Raw genomic sequence first — 21,462 nt, 5'->3', positions numbered from 1 at the left:
AAAGTTTAGGTTGTGAGGAAAATTATTCATGTTGCTTTTTTGTCTTTAAATGGCTTCGATTTTTTTATTGTTAAAATTCTCAATGTTTTATTTCCAGAACGATGCATGGTTCTTGCATTGTTTAAACGACGCCTGGAGCCAACAGTTACAAATAGAAAGGCAGGTTAATGATGTCTGGGTGACACTTGTTCAAAACCTAAATCTAAGTTTGCATTGGTGAAAGGGTTAACAATAGACAATCTCATTAAAATAAATAGGAGGGAAGCAAGCGACAAGAAAACGAGCAACTAAATCAGAGATGCTGTTAATATGCATGCACTTAAAAGAAGGAATGTATAGCACATCTTACAGAAAGCAGGTACCAACAGAAGTGGCCAGAGACCGAAGTAAGAAGGAACCAATGTAATTGCTTGATAAGGTCAGGGACAGCATTCACCCATCTTCAAACCCACGCTACTTTTCACACGAGCATGTAGACAATAATTAAAAATAGTGCATGGTGGAAGCTTCACCCTTGCCATATATACCCTGATACAGTTTCATTTAGACAACTTGCTGCAGAAATGGTTGTCACATTTTACCGACCATACTTGACAACAACAGCTCAGACATGTCATTTTGCTGCTTGTAATTGCAGCTGTCCTGCTCTGATGTGCACATATTAAATCACCCGGCAGCTCAGTAAATGAATCTGGGCTTCCTTGGGTGAATTAATTAGGAAATTCTGACCAAACCTCACAAAGTCCTCGTGCATCCGGGATCCCCTTTCCCCTGTTGCTACGAACGACTTCATTTTAAAATATCGTCTTTTTAATTTATTTTTGGCACTGAGATAGTGAAACAAAAACTGAGGTAACTATGCTGCGATGTTCTGGCAATTCCGTGCCATCTGCTTTAGTTGTAATGGTGACCTTTCCAGCGCGTTTATTAAGTTAAACAGTTCACCAGTAGGGGGCGTTCTGTCGTTCCTTCACAAAGCAGCAAGTGCTCAAATTCTCGGGGATCTGGGCTCGCTTTTTTTGTTGGAAAGGTCCCTGAATTTATTTTTCTCCACCTGTCTCTCTCTCTCTTTTCCCCTTTCTTGAATTGTATTCCTATCTTTTGTATCCCTTATCTTTGCAATGTATTACTGCTGACCTCTTCTTTCGTCCTTAACCTTTCTGCATGTTCCCATTTTTTCCCAAAATGTGTTGCTGGATTCTTTCCTTAATTTGCTGTGTAAATACCTCTCTAAAATGCCTCCAATGTTTCTCTCAGCCCACCACTCTTGCCATTATTTTATGTTGTTTTTTCACCTTTACCTTTCACGTATGTAGCAAGGTATTATTGTATTTAAGATTTTGAGGGGCGGACTTTTAACACTCAATTATAATGAGCGGGGACTCATTACTACATTCGCCTGACAATTACAATGCTTTATATAGAACTAAACGCAAATCTAATTTAATAAACGTTAACGTTGTTCTACAGCTTCGGCGAAGAGCAATCGACCACCAACTATAAAGTGGGCAGGAAATCTCAGAATTGAAATATTATCCGATTTATTGCAATTAAATATTTGAATCTTCCTTCAGTTTTGTTCCCCCCGCCCTCCTGTGTCTCAGAGAGAAGCCGAGTTGGGTTTTTTTTGGTTGGGTTTATAATATTGCTCCTGATCGTCTGCTTGGTTGCCTCCCAGCAGTTTGATTTACTAATCTGAATATTTACATCAATAATTGTTGACAGGCGCCCTTCTGGACTCGGAGCGGCGGAGCGTCCTGGGATGGAAATTATTCGCTTCGTAATTTTTCAACGCCAGTCAGGGATCACTTAGATTCGCTTCTTCAGCGACAGACTTTAAACTCTCAAACTGTTCCCTTAACGAATTCGCTTAGATCCGCCGAACATTGAGAGCCCGGACATCTCGCTCCCGGTTTACTGCAGCAGAAATAGAAATAACCTTGATCTGGTCGGGACTCTTCCGGTCAAATCAGTACAGAAAATTGGACACAAAATGTGTGATTTAGGCAGGAATAAATAACACCTTTCTCTCCGCGACAGCTCCCTCTTCAATTTCGTTGTGAACTTTCGCTTTTCAAAGTTTTTTTAAAATTTCGTTTTATATTTATTTAGTGAGGCAATCCCCCCTCTACTTAAAAATCACTCGGGTGGAAAATATGTTCAGTCTCGACACAAATTCAATCCGTTTTATTTATGTGTTTGGCATTTGTCTTGAAAGAAAATAATTTCGATATGCTCCAATTAATGGCACGCACAAGGAAACGTGAAACAACTGTCATCAAATGGTCGTTTTATTTGTAAATAAACAAAAACTTTTTAGAATTAAAACCGAGTCGGATTATTTGAACAATTTAAAGAACGCCCAAATGTTTTGCTAAACCGAATGCAGATCATTCAACTTTCTGAACCGCGTCACATGTAATGGCAAATAGTTCGCGATCCACACTATTGACATTAAACAACCGGCGCCACGCTGGAGGTTCGGAGAGCTTCTGCACCTTTTCAACTTAAATGCTGAGATCGGTGTAGCCATCCAAACCGGGGCTAGATCGCGCTTCCGTGTCTTTTTTAATTTTCTTTCATGTAACGGTCCCGATGCGATGTTTAAACGTTCGATTATGTCTTATCTTCCTTCGTTTCTGATACTGTTTGAGGATTCCAAGGCATTTAAACAGAGCGTTTCGAGTAAATCTGGATCTAACACAGGGGCTCCTGAGCATTGTGTTGTGGGGGGGGGGGGGGGGGTGGTAGGAAAGATCACCTGTAAAAACCGACACAGCAGTTCCGGGCAGGAGCTGAGAGGTATGGGGAAAGTATAATACAGGAAAGGTACTGCACCCCCGCGGGACAGCTTCACAGGACTGAGAGAGGGTTCCAACTAAAAGCAAACTGATCAGTCCTAAAGAATAAATGATCCCAATCTTTACTAAGAAGCTGTCTGAAGGAATATTTTTACCAGCCCCAAATAAAGCTCATATAGATTCCCTCATGTTTCCCCCTGGAGTGCATTTAAAAGTAGCATTATATAAACAGTTAGATCTTGTATAAAGTATATGTCGCTGTTTCCTTTAAATTGAAGGTTTGTATAAATAAACAAGCCGGAATTTGGTTTTTTTCCCCATTAATGTAAATATACAGAAATCACTGCCCCGGATGAAATACTTTTCTTTGACGCTTATTTCAAATATAAAATCAGACACACCCAAAACACAGTCAACTGGGCAGATGTCTTGTTGTTTAACCGGATCGTTTCGAAAAAAGAAATTACAAGGAGTGTTATTCGGGGCGGGGGGGGGGGGAGTTGAAATAAGAAATTGGAATTGGAGTGTGTTTTACTTGAGATTATTTTAGGGGGGTAGATAGTATTTATTGTAAACATTTATTACAGTTGGGCCCGTTTGCAGATCAGCTGTCGCCCGAGCAGCGCGACCTGAAACCAGCAAAACCCCTGGTAAAGTCCAAACTCCCGAACTATCTGCAAGAGCAGAGCAAGAGTCGCCTGTGTAATAGAGAGCGGCCAATTAATATTTCAACAGAAGCCAAGCAGGAACCGCATCGACTGTATTAATCCGGGAGCTAAATAACAACACAATTCAGTGAATGTTCCTAATAAGTTCGTAAAGGGGGGGTAAGTACATGGTTAGGACGTAGGACTCGCCAGCAATCTGCCAGTTAGTAGCACAAATGCATCTTATTTTTTAAAGGCGCATTTAGTACTGAAACACAGAGAGAAAATAAATAAACTTGACATCACTGCGAGGTTATGACCTGTTCGCAAGGAACCAGTTGTGGCGAAATGACTGTCTCCGGGACCTGACGCAGCAAATCGTTGAAAGGAAAGGCTGGAAGGGGGGAAACCGAGTAAATTAAAATACCTTTTAAAGTGCGCCATTAATTTTCGAAGTGTTTCGCTTTTACCGCTCCATTAAACTGAAAAAAGCTGTGTTTTTTTGGATTGGACTTTAAGACTTACACATGTTGTGACCCTGTGATATTCACTGGAACTTTAAACGTCTGATTTCAGCTGGTTAAGAGCGAGTGGAAGTGATTGCTGGTCAGGTCACCCAATATTGATAATGAACTTATATTCTTTATTCATTGGAAATGTAACTACGACCCACACGGGTCTCTCTCTCTCTCAGTCTTCCTGTTAAGGGCTTAACCCATTCATGCCTCGTGCCTGGGGGTCTGGTCACGATGCTCCCAATAACTGTGGATAATAAGAAGTTTTAGAAAGGATATATTCACTCTGGCCGCTCCTGACCCCCACCGCACAGACCCAGGTTCCATTGATCGTCCCCCCTTTCCTTATGAGATAATGCAATTACAAACATCAATAAGAAGCTGCAACGGGAATCATTATCTCTTGACAGTGATAGATGAGGGTCCAGAAATAGCGTGTGCTTTTTTTTCTATCTCTCTCCCTCTAACAATCTGGGAGCCCGGGGGTTTTGGACTGCATCACGGTCACCAAGGAAACCGACCAGAGCCAAAGAAATGGCAGCACGGGGGGAATATTAACATTATCTCTCTCTCCTCCTCCTCCTCTTCCTCCTTCCAGCCACAGCTTGACTTGAAGCCCTTTGCCACACACCGGGCTAATCCCCACCTAGCAGCTTTAGAAGGAGCCCCAGTTCCTCAGCTAAGGGCTCACCGCATCCTCCCAGCCATTCTCCACCGCCACCCCCCACCCCCCACTACACAACCCAAAGTCATCGTGAAAAGCAGTCACCGAGGTTCCTCTCGTCACACTGGCTTTGTTTTGCTCTCCAAAATCAGAACAATGCTTAACAGAACCAAGTTGCCCAAATGACATTTCTGAACCTGAAGCAGAGGAGGGAGGGAGGGAGGGGACACACGGTGCTGGGAATATTCACAAGAGTCGTTTTTCGCCCTTCCCAAGAGATGGCAGTCAAACCTGCGAAACATTGCCTGCTGCCTCCACCAGTCGGTGTCACCGAGCCTGGAGGGAAGGGATGGAGTGTTTCTCGGATAGTTTACAGCACAATTTACAACGCCGCAATTCAAATGTTCCCCTTTAACCGGGGCTAACTTTCTGACCTCACTCTTCTGGGCTGTTTTTGTTGTTGTTGGTTTTGGTTCGGAGAAGCGGCCCCTGGGGTACCGAGGGGAGCTGGGCGGCGAGGTGCCCAGTAATTGCCCAGCACACCGCCGAATGGGGAAGAGGAGCTGGCGGTGCGCTGGCGGTGCGCTGGGGTTTCTGCGGCGCTCCAGCAATTGCTAACTAGATAGCACGGCCACTGTGGTGGGGGGTTGTTGGAGCTGGTGTAGCTAGGAAACGCCAAGCAGCCCGAGAATACGGCATCTCCACGAGCAAAATGTACTTAACGTGTCCTTTGAGAGAGTGCAATAAGGCGTGAGGGGGAACTAATCTCCCTATTTAAATGTTTGTGGCAATTTTATCTAAATGAATTTTAATGCAAAGTGAAGCGGCCGCTCTTCCATTGGACTAATGGTGATCTGTATCGTCCTTCCTTTTTTTGGAGAGGGGGACACTTTTGACATTCACTTGTTTTTTATTAAAAGTTGTTTTTAATTCCAGCCAATACCAATGTTTCAGTGCACACACCCAGAACCGTCATACAACCCTCTCTTTAATGTCGTTTATAAATACATTGATTAAACTATTTCCTTCTGATTTTGTTCCTGTTGGTTAAATCCAGCAGTTCGCAAAATCAATTTTAAAACAACATATGAACAGAATAAAACGGCCCCGACAGACACAATGCACCGTTTTCTAAGCAGTGACACTGCGCCCTTCAGTTTGGAAACGCGACATTGTTAATAACACGTTTGATAAGTTTTTCCGTCGAGGGGAGGAGACGAGGCGAACCAGGAAGAAATGTGTGTGGAAAGGGGGATTTTTTTTGTGTGCGGCGTTGCCCTCACTTGGCGTACAGTTGAATAAGAGGCAAATAGTTGATCATCTACTTTCGAGGGAACGCGTTTCCATGTCCAACATACCCACACATCAGCTGCATAGAGAGTCTGCAAACCCGCCCGAGAATCAGCTCCCCTCCCTGCACAGTGCCCAGGGTACAAGATTCAAATACAAGCCGGCATCAGGGGTCCACACTGCGAGAGTGAGTGCCATTTGCTTGAAGCCATAGTGTTGTGTTTCACCATAATACGAACCCGGGCAGCAAAGAATCGCTTCCCCAAACAAGTGAAATCAGCATGACAAAAATAATTTTTATTTTATATTCAGATTTCATTACCGCACACAGTTAAGGGAAACTACTACAATTTACTCCGTTATTTTACAATCCAAACCGCTTCGATCAGAACTCTAAGACTCTGTGTGTGCGATTAATAATTATTAGCTCCTGGTTTTCTTGATAGAAAAAATGCTATCCACAAGCATCTGTTTATAACCACAATAAAAGGCATTAGCTCATCCCATTTAGTAAATTTTATGCATGCCAACTCATACCAAACTGCTACTTTTACAAAAAAAATTGCAATAATACATTTCATTATTTCCAGTCCTTTTTTTGCACAAAAGAAAACTCGTATTTATTTACAACGTATACATAAATTCTCCCGGATCGGACCACCGAAAAAGGAAATGCGCGCAGGGCGATGATGTTTCTTTTTTTGTAAAAGAAAAACAATGGTGTAAACATACTTGTAAAAACAAAATGTCTTCAACCGATCGCTAGATGTTTAATTGCATCAAACATAATGTGATGTATGTCAGCGTTGTTGCAAGGAACACTGAGTCTGTGATGTGACAGTTTCGGGTCTAACAGACTGCCTTTTGGTTTCCGAGCTTCCTCCTACCAGTCTCCTTAAGACACTGCCTGCAACAGCTGATTAATCATTGTTGATGGCTGCAGTTTTCCCATCCTTCCCGATTTACATCTGTTCGGGCCAATTCAAATATGGTGAGTAAATGAATTAGACATGCAAATTCAAGCCCCAGGCTAGAGACTGCATGACTGAAATCCTGGGATGGCAGTCTTCTGCCCGACATACTTAATGTTGTAAAAAAAATCCTGATAATAACAGTTTTCAGTCATTTGCAGGACAATTGTAAGGCTGCTTTTGCACTAAGGAGGCTTTTGGAGGAGGATTAGGGCCTTGGAAACAACACACATAGTGTGGAAGAAAGTTCACATAGTATTTTTTTAAATCTATAAGAAACAACATATTATAGGGACAGTACAATACCATGTACAAGTTATAATTAGAGCAGTCTTCTCTCTTATCGTCCTATGTGATTCTACAATAGTATTTAACAGAGTTCCTTGTCCCCAGGAGTTGATTCTTGCATGACGCTTCCTGATTTCAGGATCCCTGTGAAAGATGTGGGATTCCGGTTGGTCCACAGTTGATGTGAAGAACAGAGCTCCCATGTCACTGCATCATAATCAGTGTCTGAAACTCAGGTCACCATTGTGGATGTTATTTCCCTTCAGCTACTGGGCATGGATGTCCATCACTTGTCCTCCCATTGTTGGGTCTCCTGGGTTAAGCATTGTGGGGCTAGATGCTGACATTGGCATTCCAGGGTGGGGCGGTGGTCCTCCATGCATCATCATTGCTGGGTGGTGGGGGTGTCCAGGAATGTAGGAATGCATGGGAGGTCCGTGTCGTAATTGGGCAGGGTGTGGGGGCATCTGGGGAGGGGTATAACTTGGCTGTCCCATGCTCATACCTATTGGACCACCCTGAGATACATAGTCCCCTGGCATACCTTGCAATCCTGCAGAAAAGCACATGAAACCATTTAGTGAAAGAGAAAAATGAAGGAAGTACATCGGAACCTAATTAGAAGAATATTAACAATGCATAAGGTATATATAGTCATACAAGACTGGCAGATATGTAAAAATATAACTGATAAAAGGTCTTGCTCAATGTATGATGCAAACACCTGCACTGTGTTTTGCAAAACAATGGGAAGCTCAGACCAGCTAGACAAATAATAAATATTCTAAAAACTTTGAAAAGTTTAAATAATTATAAAGGAAAACATGACCATGCAAAAAGTAAATATTGAGAGGAACATTTGAAGCCTGCCCCACAGTTTGAAATGAGTCCCTCATTATTGCAGGAAAGATTTTGCCGAAACTTGTAGTGATGCAATTAAAAAGAAAATTCTAATTATGCTGTCCCACTAAGAAAGAAGTGGAGAATATTGGAACAACATATCCCGTTGTTCTAAGACCACGGGGTCGCTGCAATTTAAAGGAAACCTTAATCAGCAATCATTTTTATTGCTGAAAATGGAAAGATTTCAAGCAAAAAAGGGGAGATCATGACCTTGTAAAAAGGTTAAAAAACTTCTGCTTCGTAATTGGAGGGTGGATTTCCTAACAAAGGCCTCCAAGGGAGCTGGGTTGGGGGGGGGGGTGGGGGGGCTGGGTCACTAAGCATGCCTACTAAACCATACCTGTGAGGCTGTTTGGCAAATGGAAGCAAATCAATAATGTTCATTAATTAAATCTTTCTCTGTGATCACTAATGTTTGAAAAGCAGAATTTGAATTCAGGCCACCCTTGGCTGAGTTTGGATGGAAACAAAAAGAAAAATTGGGGGCTAAAACAATAAGCCTCCTGCTTTCTGTGGGCCTCTACCTTCTGCATGGGTTGCCATGGTTGATGGGAACTGACAGGTGTATTGTTTCTAAGAGCTATAAGCTCCATAATCGTCAGGGGTGGAAAGCATAGCGCTCTCGCTAAGTAGGTTCAATTGGCTTTGCTTCTGAGTAATGTGGCTCTGTGACTGCTACAAACACCTTGGATTCAGGTCTCAGGGCTGTGCCGAAAACGGCTGCTTAATCTAGCCTAAAGGAACAATTTTGAACTAATGAAAATTGCTTATAAAATATACTGTACCCACAGCTCCATAATCAAATAAGCCGATAATATTTTTGTAATAACCTATTAATTTAATTGGTCATGAAGCATATAATACATCATTTAAATTTAATTGACCTAGAAACTAAAGAAACAATATTTAAATTAGCCAAGCTAGCAATTTCCATGGTGGGGTAATAAGTCTGTTGCATTCCTCAGCGCAGTGGCGTTTTTTTCACAGCTAATTGTCAGCCTGATCTCTGATTCCATGCAGAGCACATATCTAGAATTCACTTGGCCTTGATATCTTTAAAATATGTATTGCCACATTAGAGAGGACAATAAGAACAGAGTGCTTTCACTTCAGAACACAACCAAAGGGAACTCAATTAGTGACAACCTTTAGAAAAATTGTGGTGGAAGAGAAGGCGCCCTTTTTGTTGTTGTTGTTGGTTGATGTGGTTTGCTGTTTAAATGGAACTGGGCGCTCCAGGAAACTACAAAAAAATGGTTAGTTTAATTAAAAAAAAGGAGAATAACGCTCATTTATCATCAAGGGCATGGGCAGCAGAATGGAGCCAGCTCACAAGGCTTTGCTTTACTAGGACCAACCATTCAGGATTGCATTAATGATCTCTATTTTTGTATACTCGAAAAGTCAAATCCATTTGTCACACTGCACGTGATGGCATACTTAATTTGGATGTACGCAATTAGCCTGGGCTAAGTTCCGCACCCCGCTGCACCAACCTCCATTTTGCCTAGCTTTTTAAAAACCATTTATTTTCTGCAACGACCCCCCCCTACCCCCCAAAAAAATGCTTTCATGGGTGGTTAGATAAAAAAAAGATAAAGCAGGGCCCTAATTGAATATATAGGGATTTGCCTCAATACAAATTATAGTTAATGCTTCTGTTTTCTTTTGCCTTTGGAACATTGTCCGATTGCCTTTTTGGTGTCTCACAGGTTAGTGTATAAATGTAACTCATGCATCAACTGTGGCTAGACAGATTTATGACACTTTGGGGACACGCTCTTTCCTCTCCTTGCACTGCTGCAGACTGCTTACATTTTGCCAATCAGTCTGTTGCTATGGTGACACACTCCCCCCCTCTGGCTGGTTCTTGTTTTTGTCATGTGGCCAGCTCTGTGTTACTGTGCACAGTTCCAGATAACAGCATTAGGCAAAATATTCTCTAAATATATATGAGTATAATATACATATATGTAGATAAATATATATGCTTTTAATAAGTTTTAAGTCACAGCCAGTGAATTCAAACGTTCATGAGTAGGTACAAATAAAGAACAGACAGCCAAAGAATAGTTTGGAAAAGAGTGAATGAAGCATGAAGCTATGGGCGGGAACAGCAAAAAGAAAAAATGTATGAAGAAAAAAAATTGCTCCTAGAACAAGATGTAAAAACAAAGACCCCATTTGTACTTACTTCCCCCTTGCTTTGCGATTGGTTAACTAGATGAAGGTTACATGTAGTGCCATTGCCCCTCCATGCCCATATTCATGCCCATTCCACTCATAGGTCCTAGAAGGGAGATAAAAATCCAAAGAAGATGCCAGAAAATGAGCAAAGTCAAAACAGATAGCGCCAAAAAAGACCCTTTTCTCTTAAACACCAGGATCTGAGGGTCAAGCGGGATCATGAGTCTCTGCATCGAGAGAAACCATTTCTCCCTTTTCATCATTAGGTGCATAGAAGACAGGCAAGGCAAGGCAGGCAGTTGAAGTGCAGCAAAAGATGAGGGTGATAATCCTGATGAGCACTCTGAATTGTGTGGGTGAAGATGTAACATTGGTGAGCATGAAGGATGTATGAAAGTAAATGTAAGTCTTACCAGGAGGCCTGATTCCCATATGCTGCTGCCCATCCATCACAAAGCCTCCCATTGGCTGACCGTCTGGGTTGTAGGGTGCACCTTGGCTCACTGAGGATTAAGAACAGGTCTGGATATCATTTTCTGTCTACAATGCTCAGATCTGATTCAACCTCTGAAATCTATTGTCTGTAGAGATTCCATAATACAAAACATATGAACGGAGGTTCAACTCACTGACTAGAGCTTATTAGTTTGTATGGTTTTTGCATCAAATTTTTCACTTGGCCGGTAAGAAAAATACTTACCTGACTGACGTAATCTGGCCAAGAGTATTTGAAAGTATGTGCTCCACTTTCACTTACTGTGACAAATGCTACATTTTTTATAGTAATTGCTGCTTTGTACGGGCCCTGGATGTTTATATCATTGAAATAGAGAAAAGGTTACCTAACCAGTTTAGCTTGGGTTAGTAATGGGTGTAGCTAGTTGGCATATCATGCATTTAATCCCTGTATGCACGCTGCACAAAGTTAACTAATGAGTTTGCTCTGAAGGTGATGCTGCTAAAAAATACAGAGGGTTCAAGATGGTCTTTACACAATTCCTTTGTGGCGGAGTAATCATAGTTTGCTTTGTGATTAGTTACTGCAATTGCTCTAGTTATTTTGTACAATACATTCTCTATCATCTCGTCTTCAGAAGCTGTAGAGAAACCATGACCCAGGAACTCTTTGATTCTGTGCTCGGAAAATCTGACACAGTATGTTACATCTGCCCTGGAAATTTCCTGCTGCTGCTGATCAGTCCACCTGCATTCCAGCAAAATTAAAAATAACGTACCCTTTCTGTTCAGCAATGACTCCAGCAGCGGGTGCGTGGTTGCTTTGAAACTTTTCATACAATCATAGAATGATACAGCACAGAAGGCCATTCGGCCCATTGTGTCTGTGCTGGCTCTTTGGTCGAGCTATCCAATTAATCCCACTCCCCTGCTCTTTCCCCATAGCCCTGTAAATGTTTTCCCTTCAAGTATTTATCCAATTCTCTTTTGAAAGTTACTACTGAATCTGCTTATTCCAGATCACAACTCGCTGTGTAAAAAAATGTTTCCTCATGTTGTCTCTGGTTCTTTTGCCAATTACCTTAAATCTGTGTCCTCTGGTTACCGACCCTTCTGCCACTGGAAACAGTTTCTCCTTATTTACTCTATCAAAACCCTTCATGATTTTGAACACCTCTATCAAATCTCCTCTTAACCATCTCTGCTCTAAGGAGAACAACCCCAGCTTCTCCAGTCTTTCCACATTGTGATAATTGCCTGTTAACTATCTTTATAGTATCTTTCTGCAGATAATTTTACAGAATATGCTGATAGGGGGAGATGAGGTACGGTGAGAGGAGGCTCTCGTGGAGAATAAACTCCAGCATAGACCAGTTGGGCCGAATGGCCTATTTCTGTGCTGTAAATTCTATTAAATTCTATGCAGCATTCTCCACTTGATCTACAGTTCACCTTGTACCCATACTCCACCAGTAATGTTTTCCTTGCGGAAATAATTTCTTTCCATCACATTAGTCAAATCCAACCATCACTTCATTAATATCACAAATTGTGGATCCCATTTTTTTCATCTTTTTCTACTCCAGTGCAACAAATCATTGAATCATAGAATCATTACAACACAGTAGGGGGGCCAGTCGGCCAGTTGAGCCCATACTGGCTCTCTGCAAGAGCACTTCAGCCAGTCCCAAGCCCCCTGCCCTTTCGCCGTAGCCCTGCCAATTTTTTTCCTCAGGTACTTATCTAATTCCCGATTGAGTCTGCCTCCACCACCCTTTCAGGCAGTGCAATCCAGATCATAACCACTTGCTGCGTAAAAAAGCTTTTCCTCATGTTGCCTTTGGATCTTCTGCCTTAAATCTGTGTCCTCTGGTTCTCGGCCCTTCCGCCAATGGGAACAGTTTCTCTCTATCTACACTGTCTAGACCCCTCATGATTTTGAACACCTCTATCAAATCTCCTCTCAATCTTCTCTGCTCTAAGGAGAACAACCCCAGCCTCTTCAGTCTATCCACATAACTGAAGTCCCTCATCCCTGGTATCTTTCCAGTAAATCGCTCCTGCACCCTCTCCAAGGCCTTAGCATCTTACCTAAAGCGTGGTGCCCAGAATTGGGACACAATACTCCAGCTGGGCCCTAACCAGTGTATTATAAAGATTTAGCATAACTTCCTTGCTTTTGTACTCTATCGTGGATATCTTTTGTGGATATTTGAATGTAATCTTAATGTAAGGTAGTTCCTTTTGGAGAGCTGGCAAACCTTCTGGTTTGTACTGCCTTCCTGTTATACAGTGGTCTAAGAGCCAAAGGTAAAAGAAGGTTGGGCAGAGGTCCCAGACGATAAAGAAATATGTCAAAAGTCTACAATTGCAATGGCTTAAAAACACCATTGTATTTATTTTCAAATTGTGAAACATAAGCTCTTACTTTAAAGTTGGAGGAAGTATTTCTCTGTGTGCGATGTGTAACAAAATCAGAAACCCCATTATAAAGAGCAGGATTATGGTTTAGTTACATACAGCGCATAGAGGAAATCTTCACTCATTGTGTCCAGATTTTGAATTGTCCTGGTATTAAAATCTTTCAGCTAGAGAATTCCACTTCACAGAATTCCAAGGCCCCAGGTTAAAATGAGTGCCATTTTAGACCGAGGGTGCTTGAATGGTTTCTCCATTAGATGGTTACAGTAGCGGTCATGGTCAGAGCTCAAGGCAAAATGACACACCATCACCTCTTAAATATCATCATGACCATACTGCTAATTCCTTTTCCAAGTGGAGTGGGAGTTAGGCACAAAAAAATCACCCCCGCAATGCTTTTAAGTGTTCATAAATGTAATATTTAGCCTTTTTTGCCGTTGAGAGTCTGGTTTCTTTCCTGTGCTGGTCTTCTTAGACCATGTATCTTCTATGGCTGAGAAGCCAGGCTAGTGCCTTGCTCCCAGTGCTCCACTTATGTCATTCTTGAGCTGACTGCTCGGCGCTGTATGACAGTGGCTCAGTGCTAATTCTCCTTTCACTTTTCTGTTCCCATTTGGGAGAAGGCTAGCCTCCACTCAGCCCAGTGGTGTTGCACTGCTTAGTAATTTAGCATTATGTGTTTGTTTCAAAGCCACAATGTTGTAACAAGAGACATAGATGTTGCTTTGTTTTATGTGCAGACTGAGGAAGGAGAAGGACAGCCATTGGCTTATGAATATGATGATCACATTACAATTTCTCATGTGTTATCTGAAGTGTTAAACAAAACTAACAAAAACAGTGTCACAGAATTTGGACTTTGCAGCCAATGTTGGGTCTTGGTGGAATTCAGTTGCTAGAAAGTGGTCTGGAATTCCCTCCCTAAAGCTCTCCACTTCTCTACCTCCCTCTCCTCCTTTAAGATGCTCCTTAAAACCTATCTCTTTGACCAACCTATCCTAATATCCCCTTGTGTGGCTCAGTGTCAAATTTTGCTTGATAATGGCTCCTGTGAAGCACCTTGGGACATTTTACTACGTTAAAGGCGCTGTATAAATGCAAGTTGTTGTTGTATGCCAGTTTTATGAATTATAGCGACACTTCTACTTTCCCAGTTGTGATGATCAGTGAGCAATGTTGGGGCTTTTTTCTGAATTTTGAGCCCTAGTTATGACACATCAGCAGGAAGGGTCACAGATTAATTCGCTGACAAGTGACTTGCTGTAACTACCATTGGAGATGCCTTGTCAGAAAAGCCTAAAGGATTACACTTAAAAGGTTAACAGCAGATTTTCATCTCCCGGTGGATAACTTTTCATTATTATCTCAACATGAAAAATGCATGAATTTCAAAAAAATCTCATTCAATGCATTTTTCCCTCAAAGGCAGGTTTATTTTTTGTTGTAATATAATATTCAATTAGATTTACAGGAACAAATAACATACAACAGAAAATGAACAAGTGACAATGTAAAACACTTGTAGGGTTAGTAAAAATGAATCCTTCAAGCTATTGGATCATCCATTTTGACTTTGATAAGCCAGTGTAATAATAAATGATATATATAAACAGATATTTGTGTGAACAGCAACACTATGCTACTTAAGTGTATAAGTTATTCACTTTTTCTTTTAAATTCAGTAATTAAAGAGGAACCCCACTCTTTTAGGTAAAGAACCCAGAAGAGTCAATCTCATTTTGTGTCGCATGCAAGCAATGCAATTGTGGTTCTTGATATGAATTATGTTGTTGCAAAGCAAATGACATCTTTGTGCTAAAAACTGAAAAATACCACTGGAATGCTTCGACTATGAGTTACAAAGATGAGAATGCCCTTTTAATGAATTATGAAGTGCTAAATGACTCCACCGTGCCTATTATCACACTGAGAACTACATTAATGTTAGAGCAGAGAACAAGGCATATTAGATGAATCCCTTAACAAGAGGGATAAGAAATAATGGGACTCAGTTCAGATAGACTGGCCCCAAATCATAGAATAGTACAGTACAGCACAGAAGGAGGCCATTCGGCCCATCGAGCCTGCACTGGCTCTTTCGAAGAGAATTTGAAATCTCCTTGAGAGTTCTGCCAGAAATCATTGGCAAAAAGGTCCCTGCTGATTCTGGGATTTCTCAGTCTGCCTTGTCAGAGGTGGAACCTTTGCCTACTCCTTTCAAAGCCTAGGATGCCAAAGGAGTGGAACGTGGGCAGAGGAGGGGCAGGGACCATCTATTCAGGTGTTCCCAATTCCCTGGCTCAGTCAGGACCCGGTGTATTACTGGAAGATGGTCTGCTGTGGGTCCAATCAACAACACCTACTTGCATTTATATAGCGCCTTTAACATAGCAAAACATCCCAAGGTGCTTTACAGGAGTGTTATCAAACAAATTTGACATAAGGAGATATTAGGACAGGTGACCAAAAGCTTAGTCAAAGAGGTAGTTTTTAAGGAGCGTCTTAAAGGAGGAGAGAGAGAGAGGTTGGGAGGTTTAGGGAGGGAATTCCAGAGCTTAGAGCCTAGGCAGCTGAAGGCACGGCCACCAATGGTGGAGCGATTAAAATCGGAGATGCGCAAGAGGCCGGAATTGAAGGAGCGCAGAGATCTCGGAGGGTTGTAGGACTGGAGCTGTAGGGAAAGGGATGCAGGCCAGGGCAATCTCTTCCCCCCCACCCCACCCCCCCCACCCCGCTCCCCCCATGATGGGCAATTACTGGCTGCAAGGGGCAGGACAGTTGTGTCCACAGTGATGCATGTGCCCACTAGCCCCATGTAAATTAGGTACCCTCCTTTTGACCCTATAACATCCAGCAGGGCTAGCGCTAGAAAGCATCGACGAGTGCGATCCTGGCAATTATTATTCCTTGATCGTTTCCCCTGGATTCCCAGGGCCATTGTTTGGATCAACTCTATTTATCCCTTTATTCTCAGGGCTGGAAAATTACACTTTATATTTCTTTACACCATAGAATGTTGAGATGCCATATATTAATATTCATGTTATGAAAAAATGAAACCACCAATGTGCTTTCATGCTGCAGGGACCCTTGCGTTAGCAGGAATAATACCCCACAGCAAAGGTATGCCTGGAGACATTATTTTTAACTCTCCTCTTCCCACTTTAAAAATGTTCCCTTTAAAATGGCACTAGGTGCTAATGCAATCCTTTTGCTGATGTGTACTGTAGAGGATTGTGTGCATCAAAGAAAGAAAGAACTTGCATTTCTATAGCACCTTTCATGATCTCAGAACACCTCAAAGCGCTTTACAGCCAATGAAGTACTTTTGAAGTGTAGTCACTGTTGTAAAGTAGGAATGTAGTAATGTTCATCATAGCACAAGTTGGGGGGGGTGTATATTTATGACTTTAATTAGACTTTCTTTTTTTTTCCTTCCAATTTTCTCCCCTTTCCTGAAGGTATTGGGGTATAGTTCCACAGGTGCTGGCACTCTCTGTTACCATACCCAAGTGACCATTCTTCGTGTCATGTGGCACATTGAGTATTGGAAAGCTATTCTGTCCTCACTCAACAGTCATTGCCCAGATACAAAAAATAATTAAAAAGGCTAATGGAATGTTGGCCTTCATCTCAAGATGGCTGAAATACAAAGGGATGGAAGCTATGTTACAGCTGTACAGAGTTCTGGCTAGACCCCATCTGGAACAACTGCATTCAGTTCTGGGCACTGCACCTCAGAAAGGATCTATGGGCCGTGGAGGGGGTGCAGTGCAGATTCACCAGAATGATACTGGGGCTAAAAGGGTTAAATTATGAGGAAAGGTTGCATAGACTAGTCTTGTATTCCCTTGAGTATAGACGATTAAGGGGCAATCTACTTGAGCTGTAGAAGATGATTAAAGGAGTTGATAGGGTAGAGAGAAACTATTTCCTCTGGTGGGGAGTCCAGAACAAGGGGGCATAACGTCAAAATTAGAGCTAGGCCGTTCAGGGGTAATGTCAGGAAACACTTCTTCACACAAGAGTAGTGGAAATCTGGAACTCTCTCCCCCAAAAAGCTTTTGAGGCTGTAAATCAATTGAAAATTTCAAAACTGAGATTGATAGACTTTTGTTAGGCAAAGGGAATTAAGGGTTATGGAACCAAGGAGTTAAGATACAGATCAGCCATGATCTAATTGAATGGTGGAACAGACTCGAGGGGCTGAATGGCCTGCCCATGTTCCTATGTTCCTAACATTTCAAACAAGCTCACATTCAGCAGGAGGCAGTGGATAGCAATCAGGAATGAATGATTTTCCCTTTCCTAGTCCAGGAATACTGAAGCTAGTTGTAGCATCTGTACCACTACTTGACTGAGATCAATTTATTTAACATTGACTAGGTCTTGGGCCTGGGATATATTTGGTCTGTACAGCGATCCACTGCCTTAATCAACTGAGCTATCAAAGGAACAGAAATGGGATTTATAATTAGGAAAACAAGAGCTAGGCTTGAATAAAGGCCTAGGCCTGATACAGTAACAGCTTTCTGCATGAAGAATCAAAGAAAAATACCATTTATACTCCACTGAACTAATGCCTCTACTTTCACCACCACCCCCATTCTCTATAAATACCCTTCAAAGGACTCAACCATGAATAACTCTGTCCAGCCAATCTGCAAAAAATAAGAATGATGCTTTCCTTTTTAATGTCTGCTGCCTCCACCTTAAAAATAAAAGTTGAGCAGAGGCTTTATCAGTGTAACAAACAACCAGCTATACACCCTAAAATGGCTTGCTTCTTTAAACCCATGCATGTAAGTACAAAGGGTCGACTGCCCCAGTTTAGGCACTATCATTTCTGATTCTGGAGTTCTAATTCATACCAGCTAACAGTTGGAGATGTAGGACTAAAATTCATGCAGACAGAAAGACTCCCTAGAAATGTAGTCACTTGTTTGTTGTACTGTCCCTTGAAGCCATAGTTACACTCCAAAACACAGGCCAAATGGAGGTTTATATGCTGCTGCAAAGTAGCAAGAATGCGGCAACATTTCTGGACTTTAAAATGGTTGCACCCGATGCTCAGAGGTCAACCGAATGGAAATGGAAATTCGCCAAGTTCCAAAAATGAATTTCCGAGAGATTATTGGCCAGGCCCTGATTCTCATGCCCTTCAAAAAATTGAACGGGAGAATTTTCCTTTCAGTGATCAACCCAATTGCAATTCAGGCTGGGACAAATTTCATTTTCATATCGTGTGAACCCAATTACCAAGGTAAAACAAACTCTTGTTCTCCCTTCCCCCATTTTTGACCTGACCTGCCTTGGCACTAAAGAGGTCGTGACACAGCTTGCAGACAGAGAAACTAATGCAGGAGAACATGCCATTTAACACTGGGCTGAAGAAGAGACATTCAGAATATACAGACTATTTTTGGTGAAATGTAAAACTTTTTTTTTCTAATAATATTTTCAAAAAGAAGCAGAAACAATAATTTTAAGAAAGACAAAAAATTGCATTTATATAGCACCTTTCATGATCTAAAGATGCCTCACAGCCAATGAAGTACTTTAAGTGTAGTCAATGTTGTACTGTAAGGAAACGCGGCAGCCAATCTGCACACAGCACGATCCCACAAACAGCAATGAGATAAATGGCCAGATAAAGGGAACGGTAGCATAATGGTAATGTCACTGGGCTAGTAATCCAGAGACTGAGTTCAAATCCCACCAGGACAGCTGGGGAATTTAAATTCAGCTAATTAAATAAATCTGGAATAAAAAGCAAGTGTCAGTAATGGTAACCATGAAACTATCAGATTGTCGTAAAAACCCATCTGGTTCACTAATGTCCTTTAGGGAAGGAAATCTGCCGTCCTTACCTGGTCTGACCTATATGTGACTCCAGGCCCACAGCAACCACATTGCCCTCTTAACTGCCCTCTGAAATGGCCTAGCAAGCCATTCAGTTGTAACAAACCGCTATGAAACACAATAATAAGAATAAAACCGGACGGACCACACGGTATCGACCTCGGCACCGGCGACGGACATGGCAGCGGCACACCCAGCTCAGTCAACCCTGCAAAGTCCTCCTCACCAACATCTGGGGACTTGTGCCAAAATTGGGAGAGCTGTCCCACAGACTAGACAAGCAACAGCCTGACATAGTCATACTCACAGAATCATACCTTTCAGCCAATGTCCCAAATTCCTCCATCACCATCCCTGGGTATGTCCTGTCCCACCGGCAGGACAGACCCACCAGGGCTGGTGGCGGCACAGTGGTATACAGTGGGGAAGGAGTGGCCCTGGGAGTCCTCAACATTGACTCTGGGCCCCATGAAGTCTCATGGCTTCAGGTCAAGTATGAGCAAGGAAACCTCCTGCTGATTACCACCTACCGCCCTCCCTCAGCTGATGAATCAGTACTCCGCCATGTTGAACACCACTTGGAAGAAGCACTGAGAGTAGCAAGGGCACAGAATGTACTCTGGGTGGGGGACTTCAATGTCCATCACCAAGAGTGGCTCGGTAGCAACACTACTGACCGAGCTGGCCGAGTCCTGAAGGACATAACTGCCAGTCTGGGCCTGCGACAGGTGGTGAGAGAACCAACACAAGGGAAAAACCTACTTGATCTCGTCTTCACCAATCTACCTGTTGCAGATGCATCTGTCCATGACAGTATAGGTAGTAGTGACCACCGCACAGTCATTGTGGAGACAAAGTCCCCTCTTCACACTGAGGACACCCTCCATCATGTTGTGTGGCACTACCATGGTGCTAAATGGGATAGATTCAGAACGGATCTAGCAGCTCAAAACTGGGCATCGATGAGGCACTGTGGGCCATCAGCAGCAGCAGAATTGTATTCCACCACAATCTGTAACCTCATGTCCCAGCATATCCCTCACTCTACCATTACCATCAAGCCAAGGGACCAACCCTGGCTCAATAACGAGTGTAGAAGAGCATGTCGGCAGCAGCACCAGGCGTACCGAAAAATGTGGTGCCAACCTGGGAAGCTGCAACACAGGACTACATGTATGCTAAAAAGCAGAAGCAGCATGCTATAGACAGGTCTAAGCGATCCCACAATCAACAGATCAGATCAAAGCTCTGCAGTCGTGAATGGTGGTGGACAATTAAACAACTAACGGGAGGAGCAGGCTCCATGAATATCCCCATCCTCAATGATGGTGGAGCCCAGCACGTGAGTGCAAAAGACAAGGCTGAAGTGTTTGCAACCATCTTCAGCCAGAAGTGCCAAGTGGATGAAACATACCAGCCTCTTCCTGAGGTCCCCACGATCACAGAAGCCAATTCGATTCACTCCACAAGATATCCAGAAACGGCTCGGCACACAGGATACAGCAAAGGCTATGGGCCGTGACAACATTCCGACTATCGTGCTGAAGGCTTGTGCTCCAGAACTAGCTGCGCCTCTAGCCAAGCTGTTCCAGTACAGCTACAACACTGGCATCTATCTGACAATGTGGAAAACTGCCCAGGTATGTGCTTTCCACAAAAAGCAGGACAAATCCAATCCGCCCCATCAGTCTATTCTCAATCATCAGCAAAGTGATGGAAGGCGTCATCAACAGTGCTATCAAGCAGCACTTACTCACCAATAACCTGCTCACTGATGCCCAGTTTGGGTTCCGCCAAGACCACTCGGCTCCCAGCATCATTACAGCCTTGGTCCAAACATGGACAAAGGAGCTGAATTCCAGAGGTGAGGTGAGTGTGACTGCCCTTGACATCAAGGCAGCATTTGACCGAGTGTGGCATCAAGGAGCCCTAGTAAAATTGAAGTCAATGGGGCTTTCAGGCGGAAAACTCTACACTGGCTGGAGTCATACCTAGCATAAAGGAAGATGATTGTAGTGATTGAAGGTCAATCATCACAGCCGCAGGACATCGCTGCAGGGGTTCCTCAGGGCAGTGTCCTAGGCCCAACCATCTTCAGCTGCTTCATCAATGACCTTTCCTCCAACATAAAGTCAGAAATGGGGATGTTCGCTGATGACTGCACAGTGTTCAGCGCCATTCACAACTCCTCAGATAATGAAGCATTCTATGCCCGCATGCAACAAGACCTGGACGACGTTCAGGCTTGGGCTGATAAGTGGCAGGTAGCATTCACGCCACAGAAGTGCCAGGCAATGACTATCTCCAACAAGCGAGAGTCTAACCACTGCCCCATGACATTCAACGGCATTACCATCACCGAATCCCCCACCATCAACATCCTGGGGGTCACCAGTGACCAGAAACTTAACTAGACCAGCCACATAAATACAGTGGCAACAAGAGCAGGTCAGAGGC

General features: G+C 42.9%; 1 protein-coding gene across 4 annotated transcripts in view; it reads right to left on the bottom strand.

Moving 5' to 3' along the window:
* Positions 1 to 21,462, bottom strand: part of LOC147121399 (homeobox protein Meis1) — a 345,102-nt gene that overhangs the window by 69,665 nt on the left and 253,975 nt on the right. For 2 of the 4 annotated variants that reach the window (XM_085981616.1, XM_085981617.1), the window contains exons 11-12: positions 10,680 to 10,769; positions 6,194 to 7,729 (exon numbers count right to left, since the gene is read on the bottom strand). In XM_085981616.1, coding sequence (XP_085837742.1) covers positions 7,443 to 7,729; positions 10,680 to 10,769 — 377 coding nt within the window. In that variant the 3' untranslated portion in view covers positions 6,194 to 7,442. Of the gene's footprint in view, positions 1 to 6,193; positions 7,730 to 10,273; positions 10,370 to 10,679; positions 10,770 to 21,462 lie in introns of those variants that run through there. The other 2 variants (XM_085981618.1, XM_085981619.1) reach the window with 2 other exon arrangements.

This window comes from Somniosus microcephalus, chromosome 3, assembly GCF_052327205.1.
Source record: "Somniosus microcephalus isolate GS21.2 chromosome 3, FLI_Smic_1.0, whole genome shotgun sequence".
Lineage (NCBI taxonomy): Eukaryota > Metazoa > Chordata > Chondrichthyes > Squaliformes > Somniosidae > Somniosus > Somniosus microcephalus.
Note: the sequence above shows the minus strand (reverse complement) of the source record. Positions and strands in the feature narration are given on the sequence as shown.